The sequence below is a fragment of the Athene noctua genome, chromosome 20, assembly GCF_965140245.1.
Source record: "Athene noctua chromosome 20, bAthNoc1.hap1.1, whole genome shotgun sequence".
Taxonomy (NCBI): domain Eukaryota; kingdom Metazoa; phylum Chordata; class Aves; order Strigiformes; family Strigidae; genus Athene; species Athene noctua.
This window is the reverse complement of record NC_134056.1, coordinates 5,014,484-5,039,342: the sequence shown is the minus strand read 5'-3', so window position 1 is coordinate 5,039,342 and position 24,859 is coordinate 5,014,484. Positions and strand designations below refer to the sequence as shown.

The 24,859-nt window shown below is 39.7% G+C and overlaps 1 protein-coding gene across 1 annotated transcript in view; it reads right to left on the bottom strand.

Moving 5' to 3' along the window:
- The window catches only part of AK8 (adenylate kinase 8), a 72,001-nt gene that overhangs the window by 14,193 nt on the left and 32,949 nt on the right, over positions 1-24,859 (bottom strand). Inside the window, exon 11 of the mRNA XM_074924114.1 lies at positions 14,073-14,214. Coding sequence (XP_074780215.1) covers positions 14,073-14,214 — 142 coding nt within the window. The remainder of the gene's footprint in view (positions 1-14,072; positions 14,215-24,859) is intronic.

Here is a 24,859-nt window from a genome sequence, read left to right as displayed (position 1 = left end):
GCTTATCCTGCCAATAAAAAAAAATGGAATCATGAAGAAGAGATCAGGCCACTGGAGTGAAAAACAAGAGATGACATCCTGCAGACCTTTCAGATAAAACAGCTCCTTGCTTGTAACATTTCTGTTGACGTCCCAATATTTCTGAATGATTGGGTTTTCAAATGAGATCAGTCAGCATGCAAATGAGGAAACAGGATCAAGACATCTCCCATATCTGATTGGCTGGAGAAATTATCAAAAGACCCTTTTTTCATATCAAATTTCCATCACAAAAGGTCAAACTTTCAACTCCCATTACTTTTGCTAACTGCATTTCACTGTGCCTGCCAGCTCATCGCTGCTGCTGTTTTCAGAGGAAAAAAAGAGAAGTAACAAATGATTACATCTTCTCCCACATCTGTCATCCAGGACGGACAAACATTTTCTAATCTTATTCTATTTTTCTCTACAGCCCTCAAAATCCTTGAAGCCAAAACATCACTTCTAACCTAATTAGCTATTCCTAGGTTGTTTTTATTTTTCTTATTTGTTCTCCTCTTATTTTCTAGCCTAGAGGCTGACAAGAGCACCAGCTGTGTTGCCAGAATGTTTTGTTCTACGATTTGGCCATTTAAAATACTTTTTGATGTGTGCTTTTCTGAAATATATTTCCTTGTGTTGTCTGGCTGGACTGATGCCTAAATAGTCAAGTAATGTATGTTCCAGAGAAACAAAAGACAGAGAGAGCATAAGTTCCCCGGAAATCCTCACATAGTTATATTTTCCCTTGCAGTCCAACCCTGACAACAAGCGCTGCCTGGTCTTCTGTAGATTTGGATCCATTCCTCTAGTGAACATCTGACCATGGCCTGAGACTCCAAGGCTTTGCCCCGTCTGCTCGGAACACTCAGCTCGTGCTAATTCAGGGGACTTACACCCTTGTGCCCGAACAGAGGAGTAGCTCAGCACCCCTAGGTCTCATCCACTGCTTATCTAGGTTGAAAGCTGACTTCTGGAGCAGCTGAGATAGCAAGTGGGGCAAGCACAAGATGATGAAGACATTAGTAAAAAGTACAGGACTCAACCTATTTGTTGCTACTGGTCCCATAAAAATTTTCTCTCAACATTATTAACATTGCAACATATATAACCCATCAGATTAGTACCTAGAGATTTCTATTCTTCTGATTTTCTCTGTTCTTCTTATTACTCAACAACTAAATGTTTCACAAAGCCGTTTCCTACAGAAATATTTATGTTCCCAAATGTTTATTGGCTCCTCTATCATGATCAAGCTTTTATGAGCACTCTATACAGAACTCTGAATTAAATACATAATTCCTGATCTATCAGATCTTGGCTCGATGCTGTGTTTGTCTATTTTATACAGCAAGGCACTCCAGTGAACCACAGAACACCTTATAGAAAAACTAATTTATACAGTAAAGATATTTCTATCCAACCCTGACTGTGTGGGTTAGTGATTACAGAAAGCTAATGAGGACCAGGAGGATGTAGGGTTTAAATTCCAGCAAAGGCATTTATTCATTGTGCTAGGTTTCCTGAACAACCTTTTTTAGGTAATTTCTACACAATGACAGACATTAGGGTCTGCACCATCACGTGCTGGAAGGAGATGGAAGATGCCTCTTGTAAACGTTACACAAACAGTTCTCCCTCACTTGCTCCACACCACACAGGTGTCCACAGCTACACAGAGTAAGTTGCCCTCGATCAGTGGTAGCCAACTGGACTCTCTATTCTTCCTGGCAGCTCCGAGTCACAACCCACAAGAGAGCAGACTGTTCGCTGCCTCCAGGAGCTGCTCTCCCAGATTACTTCCTTCATCTTTGATTTTTCATTTTAATTCTCTTTTCCTTTTGACCAAAAGTCCCTGTGGTGATTTGTGAATGTCTGTATGTCTAGTAAACTAAAATTCTAGTCTCTTTACCACATCAGATCAGGGCAATGTTTTGAGCTCCTCTGTACCCAACAAATGCCAGTCTCAGCATGCAGGGAGACTTTCTGCATCTAAGTTCTGCAACAGCAAAATAACGGTGATTGTATTTTATCTACAGGTCTCTACTCTTCACAGATCTGTTACTATTGAAACACTAATCATCAGGTCACCTAAATGGAGACAAAGTCATTCTCTGAAAGGTTAAAATTTGTAGTGTTCTCTCCTTTTTTTTTTTTTTTTTTTTTTTCCTAGGACAAGTCTGATCAAAGGTTATTCCAGAATGAACTGGGTATCTTAGTCAGTAGGTAAGGTCTGGAGTTCACATGATTTAATAATGGGCTCTTCAAGGTAGCTGAAAAAAACCTATAAAGGTCTGCTGACTGGGAGCTGTATTTGACATTCAGATACATTCAGAACTGAGGTGCGGGTTTCTAACAATGAGTAACTGCGCAGCAAGTCACTCAGCCTTGGATTGATTGCACAGGCAACTTTTAAACAGAGGGATTTTTTTCATCTACAAAATACTGTAGTTCAAACAAGATTCTGTCTGAATCTATTGTGAATTACAATGTGTTTGGAATTAACCAGACAGAACCTGACATCTAATCAAAAAGAAAAAGATGGATTTTTATTCTTAGAACTGCTTTAAATAAAAAAAAAAAAGATGCCTGTTCCTTAAAAGGCCTAACAACTTCGCATAACTGTTTGTACCGAGAAATAAATTGAAGGTAAGGGCACTCACCTTCACTCGCAGTTTGTACATACTGGGAAAATGTGAAAAGCTGAATGTTTATAGTTATTTTCTCCCCAAACCAACATAGAATCCTGCCTAACACCATAACGAAAAACAACCTTTCACAAAATCAAATCCTCCAGTTCTTGCAAGGGCAAACCTCACAGATTACATAACAATTAAGGATTTTCAAAATACACTGTTTGTACAACCAGACAAATTCACTGGCACAGCCCTACTTCGTGTACCATGCAAGAATCTGGCATATTCAGAAATATCAGACATTTTTCAGCACATTTTTGCAAGGGCAGGGAGGAACCCAGAACAGGTTTTTGTGTAGGCTTCCAGTAAAGAGCTTCCACTTCCATTACCATAAATCACCCCAGAATATCAGCAGTGATATAGCATCTTTCGTTAAAAAAAATACTGCAGCTTCTTTCAGAAGGACTGCCACTTGCCATTTCTTTTAGGTAATCAGATAGCCGTTAATTAATAAACCTGTCAGGTGAATCGTCCTGCTCCGGTCATCATTATCCATTCTGTAATAGAATCCTGCTATCATCACTGCTATCCACCCCATAGCTTCCAGCTCAATTAACTTAATGCTATGCAAATGAGAGGCTCTCCTCATCATTAGCTTATAGCCCACAAATGTTAATAACATAATTGGGCCTTCAACAGGGTAATTAGACACGATTTCTTCCATTAGTCTTACAAGGCTAATTATTGTTGATAGGAGAGAGGGGATGAGTCCCAGTGCTGCATGCAAAGAGGGGCATCTGGTTAAAGCAAATATAGACAAAACATCAACAAGGTAAAACAACAGTTGAGATCTATAGCAGGGTCAGGTAGGGGTGGGGGGAAGGAAGACAGCACGATAAGAAACAGGAACCACGGGAGAAATTCTCTACAAGGCAGAAACTAAAAACAAATATTCATCCTGAATATGGAGCTCTCCTACACATAGCAGTAAAATATGATGCTTAATAAATCAGAGGAAGCTACTCCCAAGTTTTTGCAGATGGAACAATTTGGAAGCCGTACTGACCAAACTTCCTAGGTTTGCAATGCAAATACACAGCCAAAGAAGGACATAGAAGAGACTTCAAGAAATTAATCTGTTCCTAGTTCTCCCTTGTCATTATGCCCAAGCTTCTCTCCTGCCACCACTGGTTTTTGCTGTGTTTTATTGATTTTTTTCCAAGTAACAGCTACTTACTGTAAGAATTACAGGACTGGAATACAAGGAATTCCTTAATAATCACTGAGCAAAATGCATTTCAGTTATTCATTAACAGAAACTTAATAAAAACCTGGATTCAGTATCATGGACTAGCAATAACATTTTTAACAAAAAAATGCCAGCAGGTTTTCAAGATGAGATTATATTTTGAATGGTGGAATGGAAGCTCAGGGCTTGCTCCTGTACCAGTTAATTCTATGCAGTCTTATGCATAGAGGTTCAAATTGTGCAACTGGAGTCAGAATTCTGTGAAGAAACCATACATTTAAAAGGAGAAAGTAAACTTTACAGAACTATGGCAAGTTCACCATACGCACCACTTAAGCTTTGACAGGTCGGTGTTTTACTGCAAACACTGCTAAGAAAAATATATGTCAATGTGAAGACCCCACAGGACTCAAGGGGTTGAGAAACCACATGATTTCTTTATTTTATTTCTGTTTTTAACTTCAGGGCACATTCATGGCCAATACAAATCCTTTTGTTTCACTGCAAGTATGTGAGGAAGAACTTTTCCTATACACTTGGCCTGAAAATCAGCTTAAATTATGTTCACAAAAGTAGCAGCATTTAGTAGAAGGTTAAATTAAAAAAATATTTTTTAACCTGCTGTACCTTGATCCTTGGTCCGTTACATCAAAAGAACAGACTGTCCTCTGGATCCTTCACTCAGTGCATATCAGTGGGGTGTTAATCAACATTAATATCAGGACAATATTAGACTACAATTTTTTTTTAAAAATAATTTTTATCATGCACAAACCATGATAGTAGTCTTACTGAGCTCAGAAATACAGCACGTTAGAAAAGGATAACTTTTAAAAGCCTCTGTGGGACGGCTAAAAGCCTTACTCAAAATGTATTTCAAGCCTTACAAAGGACCAAGTTCTGTAATACAGAATTTTATACACATAATGTATTTAGGGACAGAAAATATGATCCTTACACAGCACAAAACCACTGCGTCACCACTTACACCTGAGCCGAAGGAAGCCAATTTAAGTGATGGTGATTAATACATTTATGGGACTGCAGGTGATCCAGGCCAACAGAATTAGATCCAGTGCATCTGTCAGATATAAGGGATCATTCCTACATCTTTCCTGCAGAATAAGCTATGACAGTATTCAGCTCCACTCTCTTAAATAGCCCCGCACTTGCTAAATTTACTTACTAGAAAATTCTGAGCAAATACCTTGTTCCAAGGCAAACAGCAGTAAATCCACTGATGTTTTAATGAAGATTATACTTTCTAATCCTCATGGTAATGACAAACTAGTCTCCATTCAATATGCAATATTACTTGACAGTTTTAATCACCCAAGCTCGATTATATTTGCTACAGACTGATGCACTTGTCTTCCCAGATCTTCAGCTTGGAGAATCTAAGCAAAAGAAGCGTAATGCCTGTTCTGCCTGTGGTTTTCAGGATGGGCCAATTTTACCAGCCACGCTAGCTCTCAGTAATGGCTTACTCTGGGATTAGTCTCAGATCCAAAGAGACTACTGAATCAGAGCACAGCTGGCACAATCTTGTCCTAAGTTTTTACTCCAGAATTCCTGAATTCTAGTACTCACGGAGTTCAAGGTAATGTACATTTGTAATGTAGTTCCTCTGAAAGTGCTGCCCCTGTGCTCTCAATATCAGACAGCAAACGCAGTAACAGACTTTCATAAACTCGGTTTTAACCTGTACAGTAAGTGCAACCTTTCTACATTTACTCAGAATAATATTCAGCCAACTTTTGCTACCACGCTGCTGAAGTAAATGGTAAGAGATCAACACATCGGAAGACACTTGACAACACTGGACAGCCCTCTCTTCCTGTCGTGCTTTCGCAGACACCAAGTCTCCATCCACAGTTCTCACACAAGCAAAACTCATCGGTTTTATCTGTATGTGTTCTCATACCCAATGTAAATTAAAATGCTGCCACACCGTCATATTTAAAGTTTTCATCCCTCAGGTATTTTTCAAAAGGTTTTCTGGTTCCAGTCAGATCTTGAAACCAGTATGTTCCTTCCAAAAAGCTCCTAAATCCTACAAAATCATACTAGAATGTCTATGGTTCTTATTTGTGTGCAAACTACTGAGGAAATTAAGGTAAAGTTTTGAAAATTACTGCTTTAGTCCATGAAGAAATATTCAGAATTGACAAAGCGCATCATATTTTACCCTGCTGAGATCAATCAGTGTTACATTCCACAAAATGAACTGATGGTGCATGACTGTGTGCAGCTACATCTTTTACATGTTAGCAAAATTTTTAGTTAAAAGTGACTCTATACCAAACAGCCTCAGAGAAGAGCTGTAGGATGGCCCCTTGGGTTCAGTGCTGCAGCACTCAAACAGCACCTTGAATACTGCTGGATCCCAACGCAGAGAGTCATGGAGAGCAAGATGAATGGAGAGCAAACTGGGAGACCTGAGGGAACCCAGGTCTGTGAGTTCAGTGAGCTTTCAGGGATGCTCTTTGGTGACCAGAATGTGTGAATAAAAACCTAAGCAAAGACAGCGCAGAGGGGCAAAGCACGTGTTAGATGACTTGACTACTGCTTACATGGTAACACATTTCCATAACTGTTTCATTTCGTTCCTTAAACAGAAATTGTGTCTTAGGTGAATGCTTTAAACAACCTTTGTTGATTTGCAGAGATTAGCACCATGAAATTGTCATTGCGAATGAGGATTTTAAAAGCCTGGTTCTTCTCTTAGACAACTCTCAGATTTCCTCTCAGGACGTATTTTGCCCTGACAAGATGGAAATGTGCAAGCTCCAAATGCTGACCACAGGACACCTCTCATCTCAGCTTCCTCAGTAATACGGGAAAGGTTTAAATGCAAACATGGGAGAACTTGGCTACTAGGTTCAGTAAAAATCCTCAGTTTCTTCTAGGAACTAGAGACAATCTCAAATAATTATACCTCATAGTAAATAGTTGTCTGTAGGGACACAAGCCAGTCCTTTGCCCTGAAGTGACTGAGAGCATGTCAGTGACAGGACTCGTGTCGCTGACCAAATCAGGCCTTCTTGGATCTTAACTCTTTCTGAAATATTGCCTGATTTAGCCAGCTCCTTCCAAACTGCAGAGTCAGGTATCCAAACAGAAAGCTTCCTGAATTTGACATCACTCAAAGTTCTTTGACTCTTCAAGATTCAAATACAACCCAATGCCACCTACTCAAAGTCACCTTGTTCAAATCGCTGCTGCTACACAGGTGTCTAATTTTGGCAGCCAAAGGAGGAGCCAGGACCTCTGCTTGAAAGCATGGATACTTCATGACACTTCACGAAGAAGCACTGAAAGCATTAATATTACACCCAGAGTTTTCACAGTTTGACTGTATCTGTTCCCATGTAGAGAAAGCAAAGATCCTGCTGGTTTGGTTTGACTTGTCTAAAACTTGCTACCATTGCCAAAGATACGAAAAGTAGCCTGGACTCTACTGCCTTTCCAGAGTTTTCCCTCTCTCCAGTTAGATATTGAGTTCAGAAAGTCAACCTTGATACCAGTGGCATCTTGTGAGAAAAAATGGTTTCAACATAAGGGCAATCAGGATAGAAAGTCTTCAGGTTTCCTAATGTCTCCTCATTTGTGAGAGACAGCTACTACAGAAAAATATCCCTCATTTCAGCAGCAAAAAGACTGAAAGGATTGTCCATGTGGTTTTGGCCCCTTAGCAAATAAAAATAGAAATTCTGACTTAGAAATAGAAGCTTTTCTTCTTTCTCTTCCTGGAGACTGAGGAAGCTTGCTGAGATCAGAGATCTCCTTAATTGCTGTATTCAGGGTTTCACCAAACTCTCCAGCCATCAAAAGGAGCTTGTATGAGGTAACTTCTAAAAATAATACCTGCCTCCCACAACTGAAGCCAAATATACCTCCTATTCTTATTGGAGCAGAATACGCTTGTGACAGCAAATACAGCATCCTACAGAAAGCCCATAGAAGGATTTTAAAAGTGCAGTTGATGTTTTGCTATTGTTGGCTCAAGATGCATATTAATGCCTTTCCCCAGGATAGAAAGGCTCTTATGGTACCAATATAGGTCAGGCAGAACATGAAGCAGAAGTGACATCATCTTTTTATTGTCATCATCCAATTTCCTATCTATTGGCTTATTTAATAGCAATATTTTCTGTTCAGATTGGTGTTATGAAGGAAGAGGGAGCACCACCTACTAAGGAAGAGAGGGAGAATGGAGAATCAGGACTCCCCATCTACAGCTAAACATCAGAAATCTGTGTAAGGAGCTGCTTCCATCAGTTTTGTGTAGGACAAAAGACTCTGCGTGCAGATTTCTGCACGACACGTAGAGAATTAGTTGTCACTACTAAGTAGCCTGTGGGTGTGACTGTTTAACAGAGCCTTCATGGTAGAGCAACGTATACCTGCACGGCTGTACATGCACGGCTGTTACACATAAGATAATGGGAGTTTCCCTCATATATTTTGCCTATGGAGCATGCAGAGATGCCTCTTGCAACAGAGGCAGATGAAAAAACAAAGGCAAAGGACTTAATTAAAATCTTGTCAATGAACAGGGTAAATCTCAAAACACTTGCATAAAGAGATAACACAATGACTGAATCATTATAGCGTGGAAAAGGCTACAGGGGTAGCAACTGTGGATTAAACTGATCCCACTCAGTCAGTGAAGCAGACGAGTCATTCACCAGTCCAGGTGAGAGGAAGATTTGTTAATTTTTCCCAATAAACACAATCTGTAAGGGATTTTGGTCAGGGAAAAAAACCTTATCATTTTTATGACTTGGCCAAGGTGTTCTGCTCCCTCGGAGCGTGGCTACGCATGTACTTGATGTAGAGTCAGCACAGCTAAGAAGGGGAGTACCTCCACTGGAGTGGGGAAGACAAATAAGATTTCATCACCTAAAACACATTTTCCAAAATACATTTCTATTTCATACACATACCACTGACCTCAAGAAGATCCTGCCCCTTTACCTCCCACTTGCCCCTTAGTTTTTACCAAACCAGTCAATCCGTTGGAACACATGAGGGAGGAGGAAGAGACCAAGCTGAGATGGGAGCACTAATGTGCAAAGTGAGAATAAAAAGGAAACCAATTAGCATCAGTGAAGACAACAGTTAGTAAACCAGCAACCATATAATGGCTCTGGTAAGAGCAAGCTGCTTTCTAATCAGAAGAGACAAAAAATGAGAATGATTGAAAGAGAGAATTGCCTATTATTTTTTACTGCTCTATTTATAAATTAAGCCAAATCCTACATATGTAGGATTTTCCTACTGCTTCTCTCTCTCCCTGGTGCAGACAAATTTTACTGTACTGATTTAGTACCTTGATTACCACATCATTTTTCTGGTTTTGTTTTGTTTTTGTTTTTTTCCCTGGAAACGAGCAGAAAATAAGGAGATATAATTATAACATTTCTTCTTTGTTACTCATCAGATTTTTGTATGCCATCAATTAAAACCACATCTATTATAAATATACAATATCCATCATTTAAATTAGGCCAAAATTTGAAAAATGCCCTGTAAGATTTTTCCATGTCAGAATAATTCAATCACTATTATGTTTCCTTGATGCAACTATTTTGGGACTTAGCTTGTTCCTTGATAGGATTTTAATTAAGTCATTTACATTTAATTTCCAAATATGTAGCTGTTACAGAAGGCAGCAAGGAAATGAAAAGACAAAAAAGAAACCTGAAGACAGCCAGTCTTTAACAACAATATTTCTGATATAAAAATGAATCTGAGGAATTCATATTCAGTGATAAGTATTCTAGTCCATGTCTGGTAAACTCTCAGATAATGGCAGCATGGTAGGGTCATTGGGGTTCTATTAGCTCAATTAATGAGGAGTAAGATAAGGCTAACACCTAGCTCTTCAAATGGCTGAAAAATAGAGCTGATAGTAATGGAGTTATTAACCTTCGGCAGCCATTGAATTTTGCTGCTGATTCAAACTCCATTTCCCAGTTCAGGCCTCCATTAATAGGCTGTTTATTGTCCCTAATCCACACTGGGATCAGCTGCAGAAATATGAAAGCCCCATGTAAAGACCAAACAGTAAAAAAAAAAAAAAAAAAATTTTTTTCCATTCCGATTTTTCCCTTTTCAACTTATTCACAGATTCTACCTTAGAAATTAGGAACTTCATTATCCTAAACTGTTTGAATATGAACCTGTATTAGTAGTGTGATGAAAAAGAAGCTTTAAATATATTATGTAAAAAGATGACATAATCAGGGATACAGCCATATCGTTTTGAAGACCACTGCTGGAAAACTTGCACTGGAGAATCTGGTGCTTTTAATTTTTTCTACTGGGAAAGAAAAAACTTTAATATTGGAAAAATGGATATTTGAAACATATTATACACGCATTATTAGGTCAGTCCTCAACTTCATCCCTCCTCTGCCCAGCTCTCTGCACTTGTATCATTTGTAGATATTACTGTAATATAATTCATCAATACTGAATTGTGTAATTAATCAATAAGGAAATGTGTAACAATTGACCCTGGATTCACATCAGATGGAAAAAAATGAAGGAAATGATGGAACGGAGGAACTGGGAACCCCAGGACACTCTTAGCAGAGCCCATTGGCACAGATGGAAGGGCTTGCTTTATCGGCTTCAGGAGAACTCAAACACAAACCTGGCTACAATTTTAACTACAGAGATCTTGAGTTACAGGGTCTTTAGGCTCCTTTGTACACACTCAGTTGAGATCTGTGACACTTTGTGATTTTTCAGTGAAAGAGCCACTGTATAGTTACCATAGTCCACACACACAAGACATTCTTCCAAAATCTATCCCAGTAACATCTAATAGAATATCAGCAACGGAGTTAAGATAAAAACTAAAAAAATGTTTATGGCAATATATATACATCCAGTACACAGTGCTACCCTCAAAACTGAATGCAGTTCTGGTTGTTCCATCTCAGCAAACAAACAGCTAGAGTAACTAGAGGAGGTAAAGAACAGGAGACAGGATGATCAGAAGAATGAAATGACTTCTAGGAAATGAAAGGATAAACAGACTGATGTTCTTTGCCTGGGAAAGAGGTGACTGAACAGGCATCTACAAGAGACTTATAAAATCAGGAGCATTAGAAGACATGAACAGGGAATGTGTATAACCATTTCTCAACACAAGAGAGGAACCTGGAAAAAACACCGTGAGGTATTGTCATATGACACCCAGTGAAAAAGTGAAACTCCTTTCCACACGATTTGGTGGAGATGAAAAGTACAGTGTTGAAAAAGAGACTATAAAGTCACAGAAAATGGGCTATTAGACAGTTGTCCAGATGACCCTCTGGCTCAGGGAATCCTTAAACTGCTGATTGCCTTAAGCTGGCCTGGAACCAGCAGACAGCTGGTCATGAACCAGCTGAAGCTAATGACAAGAGATATATAACAGATGACACTGTTGCTGCTGAATTTTATTTTAACTGTAAGTTTGAGTTAGAGCAGAAGAGGAAAAGAAATATTTCAGCAGATATTAAATAGAGTTTTCGGTATATTAGAACTATCCATGGCTATACTATATTTCTTATTGTTGCTCAAGCATTAACAATAAAAAAAAAAAAAAGCTAAAATACTTCTTTACACTCATTAGGATGAGGAACTGAATTCAGTCCTTTGCGTTAGTAGTTCTGAGCCTCAGACACCAACCTGTAATTGTATTTGGATTCCCACTTACCGTAGGCACTAAGTGGTTAATGGTGTTCTTTTACTAGATAGCTGAGAGACCACTAATAGATTCAGCTTCTTATTTGCCCTAAAGGCTGCCACAGTTCAATACGATTAGGATCCTGTCCACTTAAGCAGAAACTGCTTCACAGGGAGGAACACAGAAAGCAATACATGTCTTCTCCGAGTACGGAAAGAGCAGTGCTTTGGTAGACAGGTTTTGTCTGATACAGGCAGGGCTTCCTGTACCAGTCTGTAAGCCTTCACTCTACTGCAAATTGTAATTTAAAGAAAACCCTGTACCTTACTTTTTCAGTGGAAAATGAATTATTTTCTTTTTTGTTCCAGGGCAGTTCTTTGGATGCAGTGGCTGATGCTGTATGAGGTTTTTTTATTATTACATTTTAACAAACTTTATAGCCCATTTTGTTTGTTTTCAAATAACTTTATTTTCCTTCTTTTCTACCATCAATTACTAGGTTTGTTTTGCTTTCTGTAAGATGGAGGAGTCAGGAGACTGATCCTGCTCAATGCTGTATAATTTAGTATTATGTGTACTAGCTTTATGAGGTGGGAGTCAGATAAAACATAGTATTTGAACACTAACCATTTATTAGCTCTAAGGAATAGATTTGTGACTTGACAAGCAGACAATAACTCTGTGTTCTGATCAGCCAAAGAGGTCTACTTTGAGTTCAAAACACAGAGTAACATACTCTTTCACAAATAATTTTGTTTACTGATGTGACTAGATTTTAATAATAAACTTGATATATATGTAAATTTATTTTAATCTAATTTCATCAACAGAGCCCTCCTAAAAATGAGACTTTGTAGATTGTTCTGTGTCTGATTTATAGATTTCTGCATCCTATTCCCAGATTGATTTCAAGGCCATAATTCTATCAGGTTTTTCTCCTGATGTCAGAAACACCACCTCTGCAGATAGTGTTTTATAACTAGCATCACACCTGAAACTGAATTACTGCCCTGCTATCCTATGCTGCAATATGTCCTTTTGTTTATAATCACCCTCTCTCCCTTATATACCTACTACTTCAGTTTCATGGAAAATACCAGCTCCAAAATCAATCAGGTAGCATGATGTCTGCTTTTGTCCCTTACTTCAACCCCTGTATAAAAGAGTAGGGGCCAAATTCTTAACTCAGATACGAATGTGCAGAGGTCTTTAAAGAAAATGGAAGCTGAGCAAATGGATCAGTGCCAAATTTCCACACACACAATTTTATAATGAGTTGTTCTTCCTCACTTGATGAGGTCTCAATCCTGTAAAGGAGCACACAGTTGAGTATTCACACTGATCTCAGGCACTCGGATACACGTTTAGGGACTGAGGATCTACCTTCTATATGCACATGAAGAATAAGTCATGGGAAATGTTATTTAGCTGAATTTAGCATAAGTTTCAAGATTCCTTCTCCCTTTTTTGATGAAATGGATTGCTGTTTAAGATGTATTTTGCCTTACTTTTAATACAGCTACTGCTGTTTTCACATACCTTCATTTTTAAACATGGCATGACTGCTAGCTCTCTTCCTTTTCATTCTCCTCTTTCCTCTGCCCTCCTTAATACTGCCCTTTTACATCTTTTCACTACCCCCTGTACAGGAGTGGGGAGGGGATTGAAGGCAGCCACACAGAAGACACAGGAAGAATAACTTTGCCAACTTAAAACACTTATGTGGGCAATATACCTTTCCCACTACCAGTTTTTAGATAACAGCAAGCTTCCTGGAAGCATAAAGACTACAAACTTACAACATTATATGCTCTTGGAATGGCCACTGTGTCAGCCAGCAGTATGGGCTGAGCCAGGAATCCCTGGAGGGGAATGGAGAAGCCCCTCAGCTCTGATGAGCACACCAGCATTTCAAATCCTCACCAACTTTGGACCAGCTGTAGAGTAACTCCATTTTATTTGCCTGGCAGTCATAACAGTTCTCTTTTGATGCTCATTTCTCTTATATTACATTTCTGAACACTTCATTATAGCTCAAATAAAATATAATTCTCATGTTGTTTTTAATTATTTCACAAAACCCAAAAGTCTCATAATGAGCTCCTCACAATACTAATATATTTCCATGATATTATGCCAACACTAAAGAAAGAAGATGTAGATCCCCCCTCCTGCTGCAAATAAAATACACCTTCTGATATAATCCAAACTTTAATCCATTTCTTATGGCTTGCCTTTAGAGACAACTCAAACAAATAACCAGAAGAACAAACCTCTTCTCTCTCCCACAGTTTGGCCATCTGGAGGATTTGTAAGGCCAGTGCTCTATTTCCTACTCTCCAGGAGAAAGACCCTTTTCTAGCTAAGGAAGCAATAAATAAATAAGATGCAACAGCCTATACAATGTCAATAAAGACCTGTATCTTTCCACAAACAAATTTTTCATATATGTAACATCTTGATTGCTGAATTTCTATCTTACCTGTTTGGATTAATATAGGATTTTTGCAGCTCTTTTCCCTGCTTTACGTCTCTTGGGAAGCCATAAAGCACCCAACCATTGGTCATGCAGTCTAGTGCGTTTAGGCGTGGTGCCAGGATCTTCATAACAAGGTTGTCTGGGACTGCAAAAGATTAAAAAGATGACATTTATTTTGTATGCTGAGTCTGGAATTAAGGAGGATACACGCTACTTGTTCTGGTTAGACTGCTACAGGAACTAAAACCACAAAATGTTATTCCCGTTTATGATTGACAGACTTTGAGGAGAGGAGCTAATGTTGACTTTTGCTTATTTACCGTGTTCTCATGGAACCCCCAAACTCATAAGGAACTGCAGGACTAAAGCAAAGTATTTGGTAAAAACTGATGCCTACATAATCTTGCAAAATACTTTTTTCCACAGCCATACTGGGCTGATGTCACAATGGAGTGTGTGACACAATCTTATCAAAATGCAAAAATAATGACCCAAGTTGTGTAAAAGAAATCCTAAAACAGGAAAGGAATTTCTGTAGTGCTCCATATTTAACTTAGCAGATGATAATGGTTCCACCACAGCAGGCTAGATACAGTATTTCTTCAATTTGCCCAAAGGCTGGAAGCTTTTATAACTGAAAATAAATTTCCGAAATGTATTTCAACTACTGTAATTACTGCATTGATGACTCCCTAATTTTAGAGATAAAAGTTCTCTTTCCTCTATTATTATTTCTCTTTAGGGCAAGAGAGAACATCAGCAAGATGCTGACTGGGATTATGATTACTATGCAGCTTTTAAAACTCTATTTAATGGGACACAGTGGCAAGGAGGTATCCTGCATATTTTCACTACAGCCTTCATAAAGTAAAATATTTCAATATGTATAGAAGATACATGTGTATCTTGTAAATATTTTTTTTTTTTTTCACAGAAGAAATAAATGATTAGGTTCAACAAGAGTGACTATAAATTTTCTGAGGACTCTTGCAACGTGTTGGGTTTAGTGTCAAATAACCGCAGAGAAAGGTCAGTAAAATCACCTCAAGCTACTTCCCAAAGAAGCAGCCAAAACAATTTTCAAGAAGCAACGAGAGTCCCTTCTCTTTATTTGTACAGTATGTCTAATACACTGTTGCCTCTACTGGAAACAAGCGATAAAAAATGCTACATAAATCCACATCATGGAATGTTGATGTTTTGATACTCACCCTGCCATCGCATCTGCATACAAAAATACAACAACAAGTGCTTGTAGGAGAGCGTATGCATCAGATTTCTAACAATGCAATTCGCTTTAGGACTAGCTGACAGGAATGTGCCTGTATTTTAGTAGTGTATATTATTAGCAGTGCACATTTATACCCTGGGTACAAGCAGGTTTTAAACCACAATAATAGAATCCATTTGCTTCCTGAAATTTAACATTTCCTAAAGACTGACACCTTTATCATGAAATTCATTGCTTCTCCTTTAAATAATCAAATTACTAAGTTTAAAGAATTGCAGTCAGGATTCAGTGTACCAGCAAAAAGGGAGGAAAACCACAGGGAATTAATTAGAAAACAGATTGGTGTATTAATTGAGTATACCCACTTCACATTATTACTCCCCTTAACTCTTTTTTTAATATTCTCCATCTGCTAAAAGAAAAAAGGAATTGAATAAAACCAGACACTTGACAGAGAGCAAAATGACAATGCAAAACTAGGCATTCGGTTAAAAACAGGATTCATAGAATTAACTATACAATAGTGCAGCAGCAGGCAGAAATGTTATTAGACATGATACTCATCTAAGACCTGAGCTGCAGGCGGGCATAGAGGGATAACAGGAGAATTTCAGTGCTTTTTGCAGGGCAGTTCTCCCTACTCTCCAGGTTACAAGAACTAATACAAAACCAAGACATCCTGGTAGGAAGAAAACTAAACCACATTCCCCGCTTCTCTTTCCCCGAAATATATTCCATACAAAGACCAGTGGAATTTTCCTAGCAGTCTTGAATTTCTGGCTGCAGCACTAAACTTTTTGTCTTGATTTTGTCACGATTCCTACTGGAATCATTAACATGGATATACGAAGATGCCAAATTACATAGGTTTTATGAAACATTTTCAGAATGCTTAAAGAAAGTTTTGCAAAGGAATTGAGTAAAACTGCACTAAGGTAGGATTCTGCTGGAGCTGACATCCCTGTGAGATGAACAGGGAATCAGGGCAGAGGCTGAAAGCCCCAGGAACAGCATGGAGAAGTAAGTGGATATACTGTGCTGTTGAACTTCCAGCAGACTGTAGAAGATTCTCCAGTTCCAGCGGCCAAACTGCTTCCATCCTGCATATGGGAAGGAGAAACACTACAGCCTACAAGAAAATTAAAAAGCAATTGGTATGGGAACCAAGCAGCATCTCCTCTGTCTGATCACTTCCCATAGGCCTTCGGTGAACTCTGATGATGGAAATCCTCCACTTTGGTCACTACTTTGGAACAAACCCGAAGCATTCACAAGAGGAAAAAAAAAAAAAAAAAGAAAAATGCAGTGACAATTAATGCCAAGTTTGGGGTATTTTGAGTCATATTGGGGATATGTGGGAACCCTGACACCTTGCTAATTTCAGTGATGACTGACTAGAAGATACCAGCAATACACTTCAGATTGTTTGTACGCTCATGTACATATATACATCACTGAATAATATAGATGCTTACATATTTTCTGTGCCTCCCTCTAAAGCTTGATGGTGAGAAATAAAACATAAACAAGTCAGACAGCAAGCTCTGCTCTCCTCTTGATTAGCAAACATACCTATCACTTCAACACAATAGGGGAACATAGCTTGTTGGCTGTTCAATGGCATTACAAAGTACATCAGCTGCCCTTGAACAGGAACAGTCACACTTAAAACAGCTGCATTAAAACTGTAAAACATCTTCCACAGACCAGAGGGGGGAAAAAAAAAAAAAAAGGAGAAAAAAGGAAGAAAGAAATCAGTATTATTCTTATTTTGCTGTGGTACAGACAGAGTAGGTAATGAAGAACTCGGCAATATGGTATTCCTTTTCACTCATGTGGAACTGTCTCCTGAATGTAAGGCAAATTAATAACCTGTAATTGGAGGGGCATACAGTCTGTAAGTTACTAGCCAGAGGTCTCCTGGCCTTAAGCACATGACCCAATGGGCTATATAGCAAAGTAAAATTTAGAGCTTTTCTGATGAGACAGTCAATCTACATGTTTTAAGTAGATTATGAAGCACAAGAGCTTTGAATAATCAATTCTTTTTCAACACCAGCTTGTGTGAGTTACCAACTCTGAAAGTTGGCGGAATGAGACTCTAGAGAGATTTTACTTTATCATTAGAGAAGTCCAAAGATAAGTTTCTTGTAAAAATTACAATGTGCTACAAAGAGATATCCGGATTTGGTAATGTGGAAGCACATCTCTATTAAGGCAAGAAATCAAGGTGCAGGAGTAAAATTCACCCCTCAGAAGTAACGCGGCAGAGCTGCTGCGCTACAGTGCTACCCTGTGCTGAGAGCACTGCACAGAGCTGTGGACCCAGGGCATGGTGAACCCCAGAAATGGTGCACACGGCAGGATGAGGCCACAGCCAGCTCCAGATAGAAATGCAATTCGTTCATGCATACATTCTTGCCTAACATCAGTACCACACACCGCATCTCCTCTACCTCCCAGCCTGTCTCGACCACGTTAATGGTCTAGACTACACAGCTGAATTAGCAGCTGTGGACCTAAGAAGTGATCTAATCAATTCAAGGGTATGATCAGGCAGGGTACAGGGAACGGGCTTAAAGTGCTGCTGTTCATGCTGAAACTGCTGCGTGGACACCTAGAGATTTTCTATCGCCAGGGCTGTCAATCAGCACCTTCCAGCACACCATTTAAAAAATAAATTTACTTCCCAGAGCTTCAAAGGTTTTCACAAGTATAAGGTACTTCTCATGAAAAGTACTTCCTCTTGAAACTCATAGGAGTGTGGCCTATTAGCTCTTACCCAACCCATAGATCTGCAGGACTAATGGAAAACCGTACCAGGCAATCAGTTGACAAAATCATACCATCTGCTCAAGACAAAAGTAACAGAACATTAAAGGCACAGTCTGAAATGCAAAAACACGACTTGAGAGATTACAGGGCACTATTCTCCAATAGCTTCAATGCTGTCAGTGCTCCAAGCTATACAATTATCATATTTAAATTGATTCCTCCTCCAGATCTTTCCCTTTAAAAAAGACTTTTGAAGGGTATTGACTCACTCCTCCAAACCTATAAAACCTCGATTCTAAGTACAGCATAAATGCATTTGTAGATGTAAATTCTGTCAGCTTTATGCTGTAAAAAGTTTAAGGTCCTTTTGACAACGTTGTCCATTTACTCTTTATCCTTCTCTTGGAGATTTTTTTTTTTTTTTTAGCTAGGTTTGAAGACTTTCACAGCTAATTCAGATGCCTGAGGCTTGATCCCATTACTTGACAGTTAACATCTTGCCCTGAGTATAAGCCACCGCCAAAGGCTACTTTCCTGGATTGTCCTGTAAATCCTAAATTTAGCGGAGAATGAGTTTTGCTTATTTTATGGCTCTGTAAACTCTGGGTTATTCACAACGACGGGTCATTTTATTCGGGTCTTTCAGAGAAGGATTCTATTTCCTTGCCCACATTAAGGTCTTCAGAGATTGCATCACTCCGTTTTCAATGTGTTTGACAATGATTTAACAGCGATTTACCATCCCGTAGGTCGATCGATATTTTAGTTGAATCCCGCCAACACGCCAGACTTGTGAAAACGGGTAATTTTTCCATTTCCCAGCTCGCAGCCGGTTGTGCTTATTGTGAATAACAAGATAACCCCGAGCGCGTCTTCAACGCAAACGGGGGCGGCGGCGGCGGGAGGAAAAAGCCCATTTTCACGCCGACCGACGCCGCCAGGCGAAGGGGGGGGTTTCTCCCGGCCGCGGGCTGGGCTGGGGGCCGGGCGAGCTCACGGCGGGGAGCCGAGCCCCGAGCCCCGAGCCCCGAGCCCCGAGCCCCGGCCCCGGCGCGGCCGTTGGTTGTTCTCTAGCGCCACCTGGCGGGCGCGGCGCGCAGCGCGGGGCGGCGGCGGCCGGTAGCCGCCCGGCGAGCAGCAGCCGCGGCCGCGGAGGGGCCGCTCAGCGGGCGCAGTGTCGGTGATTCAGGGGAACGGAGAGCCCGGGGAACGGGGAGCCCTAGCTCCGTCACCTGGCGGCGTCTCCGAGTTTCTCGGGTTTGAGGCGAAGGCGGCAGAATAACTGACAGCGGGCAGACGGCGTTAGCCAAGGGCCGTCGCACCGCGGCTGGGACGTCGGCAGAGGGGAAAATCGGCACACAAACACGCTCTCCCCTCGCTCGTTTTACATATTCAGCACCGGAATGGCCGCCTGTAATCACCTAATCACCGAAATAATTATTTTAATAGAGTAAAAGAAATATGAGAAAATATTCAATATCTTCCGTTTCCCACATCTGTACAACTCTACATTCTAAAATATTTTTGTTTCTTCAAATATATTAAAACTTTTTTTTTTTTTTTTTTTTTTGGTAATGGAAAATAGGAGTTAGCTGTATTAAAGAGGAAGTGATGACATTTTTAAAGCGGGTATGATCCCAGATCTTCGATCAAATGATAGGGGATAAAGCAAGACTTCCAGAAGCACGTGTTAAAGGAGCGCATCGTGCTTGCTCACAGTTACCAAGGCAGAGATTCGGGAATCTACATCTGATCACATGTAGTGACTAGGAAAGATTCCAGCCCCCTTACGCTGCTTTACCTGTCAGTGGCATCTTCAGATTTAGCAATGGAAATTCAATCCAAATTGAAAAGCCAGCATACAAACACAAAAAGCTTTTTTTCCCCCTAAAAAGAGCCTCTGTGATGCTGGCAGTGTCTGTGTGTATCTGCCTAACGGCACAGGCTCCCTGTGGGTCACGGGATGATCTAGTGGGTTGACACCGAGGTCAAGCTCCACACACCTGGGTTCCCATCCACGCTCCCTCATTGATTGCAGAGTTGAATTAGGTTTTCTGCCTCAGTTTACCCACCTGCAAGACAAAAGCTACTCTGAATTACCTCACAGGGATGTTTCTAACCTGAAAGTTTCTAAAACTAGTAAATTTGCACTACCTCTTTTTACTCCTTGAGATTCTGCAGAGAGAATACAGCTACACACAAGACTGCGACTGCAGCTCTACCCCATCTAACACATTTCCATTATGAACCAAGTTCCCCATTTCCTCCTTATTTCTAAACTAGTTCAGTTCTTATTTCTAAACTAGTTCAAGAATACAGGGCTTGTGACAGGATAGAATTTGGCCTACGAAACCCTTTTTGACAGTGATAATATTAAAAAAAAAAAAGAATAATTTAGTCTGATAATCTTGGTGAAAAACATCTTGGCTTTCTGTCCCAAGCACTGCTTCACCGTGTGATGAGAAGAGAGGACGTGAAGGGCTTTGCTGTCTCTCACCAGTGGTGCCTGGTGCCAGCACGTACTCTGGATCCCCAACAGTGGGATCAGCTGCCCAGTCCTGTGCATCCCCTTCCCGCTCCTCCTGACACCTACCAGCCACATTAAAAAAAAATGTAAAGTGATACATAAGAGCTATTAAATGTTTTGCTCGTTGTTAAAAAAGTCTGTTTCACACAGGAGCCTGATTCTGTCTGTATGACACCCAGTGAAACAGAGTCAAAGACAGAACTTGATGTTCAACTCCAAAGACCATAAAAGGGGATGCTGCCAATATGCAACATGCTTTTTCTTCCAGTTTTCTTACAAAAACTCACGTGATCTCCCCATCCCAAACTCCAAACAGAAAAAAAAAACAGAATTCAATTCAGCCTTTTGCTGAGGAGCTAGTGCTGCAAGAATAGCAGGAAAGGAACCACCACTTCTCTAAGTTTTTAAGAATGACCGTCTGCAATAAAGAACAAAATAAATAAGAGATTAACGCTTATCATTTCTCTTGTGCTTTGCTGTTTAAAAGCCCCTGACAACCATGGGGGCCTGCATGGCCACAACTTCACTCAAATCCCTGAGGGTTTGTGGCACGCTGGTGGTGCACAGTGATGCCCACTGACCAAAAAAGGGAACTGTGGGCATCTGATACGCTTTATCTTTTAACAACCTGTTTTACCCCCTCCCTCACACAAACCCCCACACTCCAGCAGCCCTATCCCTGTGAGCTATGATGCCTAATGTTGGACTATAGATACTCCACTAACAATAATAATGGTGAATACTGCTGCAAAACCAGGCGACTGGGAAAACTTATATAGGCAGAACCAGATCCACTAACTGCCTGATTATCACAATTGCTCCAGAAAACAACTACACTAGACTCTTAAATAAAATCACATTTATTTTGCCTGGTCTGGCTTCCAGGGTTGGCTTTTTGGCATGGGGGTTTTTGTGGTTTTGTTTTACTCTTAAATGGTGTGGCCTTTAAAAATGTCTTTGTAGACTAAGTCTCCAAAGTGTTACTCCAGCCCTAAATATCTGCTAGCCAGAGATGTCAATTTTGATTGTTGCATGTTGTGTAGAATAAAGAAAACTATATTCTAGATTTTCAAATAAAGGAAAAGGGGACTCTAATTTATCATATTGTAGTGATCCAACACACATAAAATGTAAAATTCAGGAAAGAAGATGACAACTTACTGCCTATATGCATTCATGTAAAACTTTCTATTCTACAACCTTCTATCTTTTATTAAGATATGGACACCTAAACCAGAAAAAAAATATTAAATTTTATTTTGTTCTCTTGACCACCAATTTTCTCCTATAGGAAAGAAGACTGCTACCTATTTTCCATAAAAAAACCTTTGTAGCAGTCCCAGAGGAAAAGTCAAAAGTTTGACTTGAAAAACGGAGCTACTTCAAAAGCATTGTCAAACAGAGGTGAAGGTTTCTTAAAAATGCATAAATTAAAGTATGGTGTATTCATAAATATCTCCGTAACTTTACACAGTATATTTGTGATTGAGGTGCACATATAGGTGAACATATAGCATCGTTATAAAACTAACTTAAATAAAGTAGAAAATCAATTTGTTTATTAGCTACTGTTTGGGCTCAGTGTGGATGTGTGTGTGTGTGTGCATGTGTGTGAAAAATGAAAGAAAAATGGAGAGTTTTTTTCAATAATAAAAAGGGAGTTGCACTGCAGGGCCCCTAAAGCTTGTGAAAAATTAAACTCGACGGATTCAAACTGTCCTATTTCCACTTCAAAAGAGAAGAGGCACTGAGCTCTTCCCAACTTATCTTCAAACGCCCAGCACCCTAGAAAGTTTCTTTAAAAAAAAATAAAGTCTCTAGTTCCCCCAAGCACTGTACCCGTTACTGTAGCTGCTGTCTCTCCCTCTTCTAATTATACCCATGTGAGTCTATTAATCAACTTGTAAATTATTTAGAGAGCCATGCGCTGTCTTCAGCTAGTACAAACACACTGCATGCAAAGACTTGCTGAAAACCAATGGAGCTCCCAAAGGGTCTCTCTCCAATGTTCAGACAGCTTGCAGCTCGCCAGTACAGCGCTGTTAAAAACAAGAAATAACACTAAGCTTACCTCCTCAGATATAAAGATTTACTCAGCCTTTCAACTCTGAAACTCTTTGCAAGTTTTTAACAAAGAGGAAGCTGCTCTATTGTCAAATCTGTACTTCACACTTAGTGATGAGAATATTAATTTGATGTCAAAAAAACCCCCAAGTGCTTTCAGTGAGACTGTGATCACAATCACCAGGGGACCCCAACTTTCACAGGCTACACCAAAAAGCACCCCTTTAAAACCATTCCAATTTAAAATAAGGGGGGGGGGAAAAAAATAAATCTACATTTGTACAGTAATAGTTTTTATTAGAAAATAGGAGAAATTAGGGAATTCCAGATTTTACCCCCCACATGCAGACTGCCATTGGGGACAGCTTCAGATATTACTACTTAAAAAATAGAAAAAGGAAGGGGGAAAAAAACCAAACACAGATTGTGTGTGTTCAACTCTAACAGGCTGCAAACAGTGCAATGTTAGCTGTCTTCCATGAATCAGCTCTCTATACCACCTGAATCTTCATTCTGGAAAAAAAAAAAACCAATTACCCAAACTAATAGCAGTTCTCCCAGCTGAAAAGCAGAATCTTACTAGTTTGGGAGTGGGGTCTTTTCCTGTCATCTCACTTTCTTTGGTCCATTTATTGCAGTCTTTCAAACAGATATATTAATTAGCAGTGATCACTCCATGCTATTTTACCGTGACAACACGGAAAATCGGACAGAATTTCTTTTCAACTGACTGATGACCTTTCCTATTTTTGTGATGCCCCCAGTGCCAATATGCTTCTGCTTCTATTTTCATTAAATAAAATACAAACATCTCAAGGGGCAAACACCGGGGATGTTTAGGAGGGAAAAAGAGCAGATATGCTTTCCACATTTTTTTTTTTTTTTCTCCCAGGGTATCAAATTCTGACAGACACCTTTAAAACGGTGAACATAGATCCTGTAGATGGAACCTTAAATTAATGCGTGCCCATGTTTTCAATGAGACAGGTCCAGAAGGCAGGCTAGCCCTCCCCAGAATTACAGCAACCTGAGGACACGAGTTCTGCATAAAGGTCTTCATCAAGCCTGTGGAGTCTATGAATGGGCTATCTACATATGCATCATCTGTCCATAGCCTGAATTCCTAGAAGGGGAGGGACCAGTCTATGGAACGGTCTCTTCACAACATGTCAGAAAGAATCAATCTGAATGAATTAATTTCTATGAGTTGTCTTGCTGCCTGTGGAAGAGCTCTATGCTCACCACTTACTCCAACTGGAAGTCTTCCTAGGCTGCCCAAGCAAATGGTGAGTGCTAAATTTAGCATTATTGAACAAGATTTAAACTAACTGGAGCTAGTGACCAGAAGACTGGTCTCAGACTCCAATGTAGGTAATGTTATGCCCAGAGTATAGTTAGCAATAATTGCCCAGTATTCAGTGGAAACCACAGTATCCTAAAGGAAAAGTCTGTGCATTTCAGACTGGTTGTCCAAAGAACAACTCTACATTTATGACAGAGAGAAAGCAGTCAGGTTGCTGAACTTTTCACTGAAAATGCATTTTTCAGTATCTACTGTGCACCAACTGTAGATTAGAATGCCCTGGGAATTAAAATCTAATGGGCTCAAAAATATCTATGCTACCTTCATTACACAAAATAAATCGCCATATACAAAATTGAGAAGTTTGATAAAGCAGGAGATAAGGTCTTTATGAGACAGCAATCACTAGAAAACACAGAAAATGGGAAGGCACTGAGTTGCCTTCTGGGGTGAATAATTGACTGGGCTGTTCTCGAAATACATGTTGTATACATGAAGCAGCAGTACAGGAAAAAACAATACAAAGAATGTTTGTGAATCCTAAACCCAAGAAACAATTTGAGTTAGTCAACCAGAACTAGAACAGAATAGACAGTGGACAGCCTCAATAACTCAGTAACGAGTTAGCTTTGAATAAGCTGGGTTTTGAGCCTTTTTATGACACCACAACATAACCCGTTGGCATATCTTACATGACTAATTGTATGCAATCAGTTGTGTCCACAAGAAGGGAAACCACGCAGAGCAGTCCCTAGGGCAAGCATTTTAAGAATATATGAGGCGTATCCTCAAGATTTTATGGCACTAGTTTCATTTTGACTAGTAATGATCTGAGCGCAATATTTTTTGTGATCTGTCTTTAGTTCCAGCATATTCTGGGATAATATCAC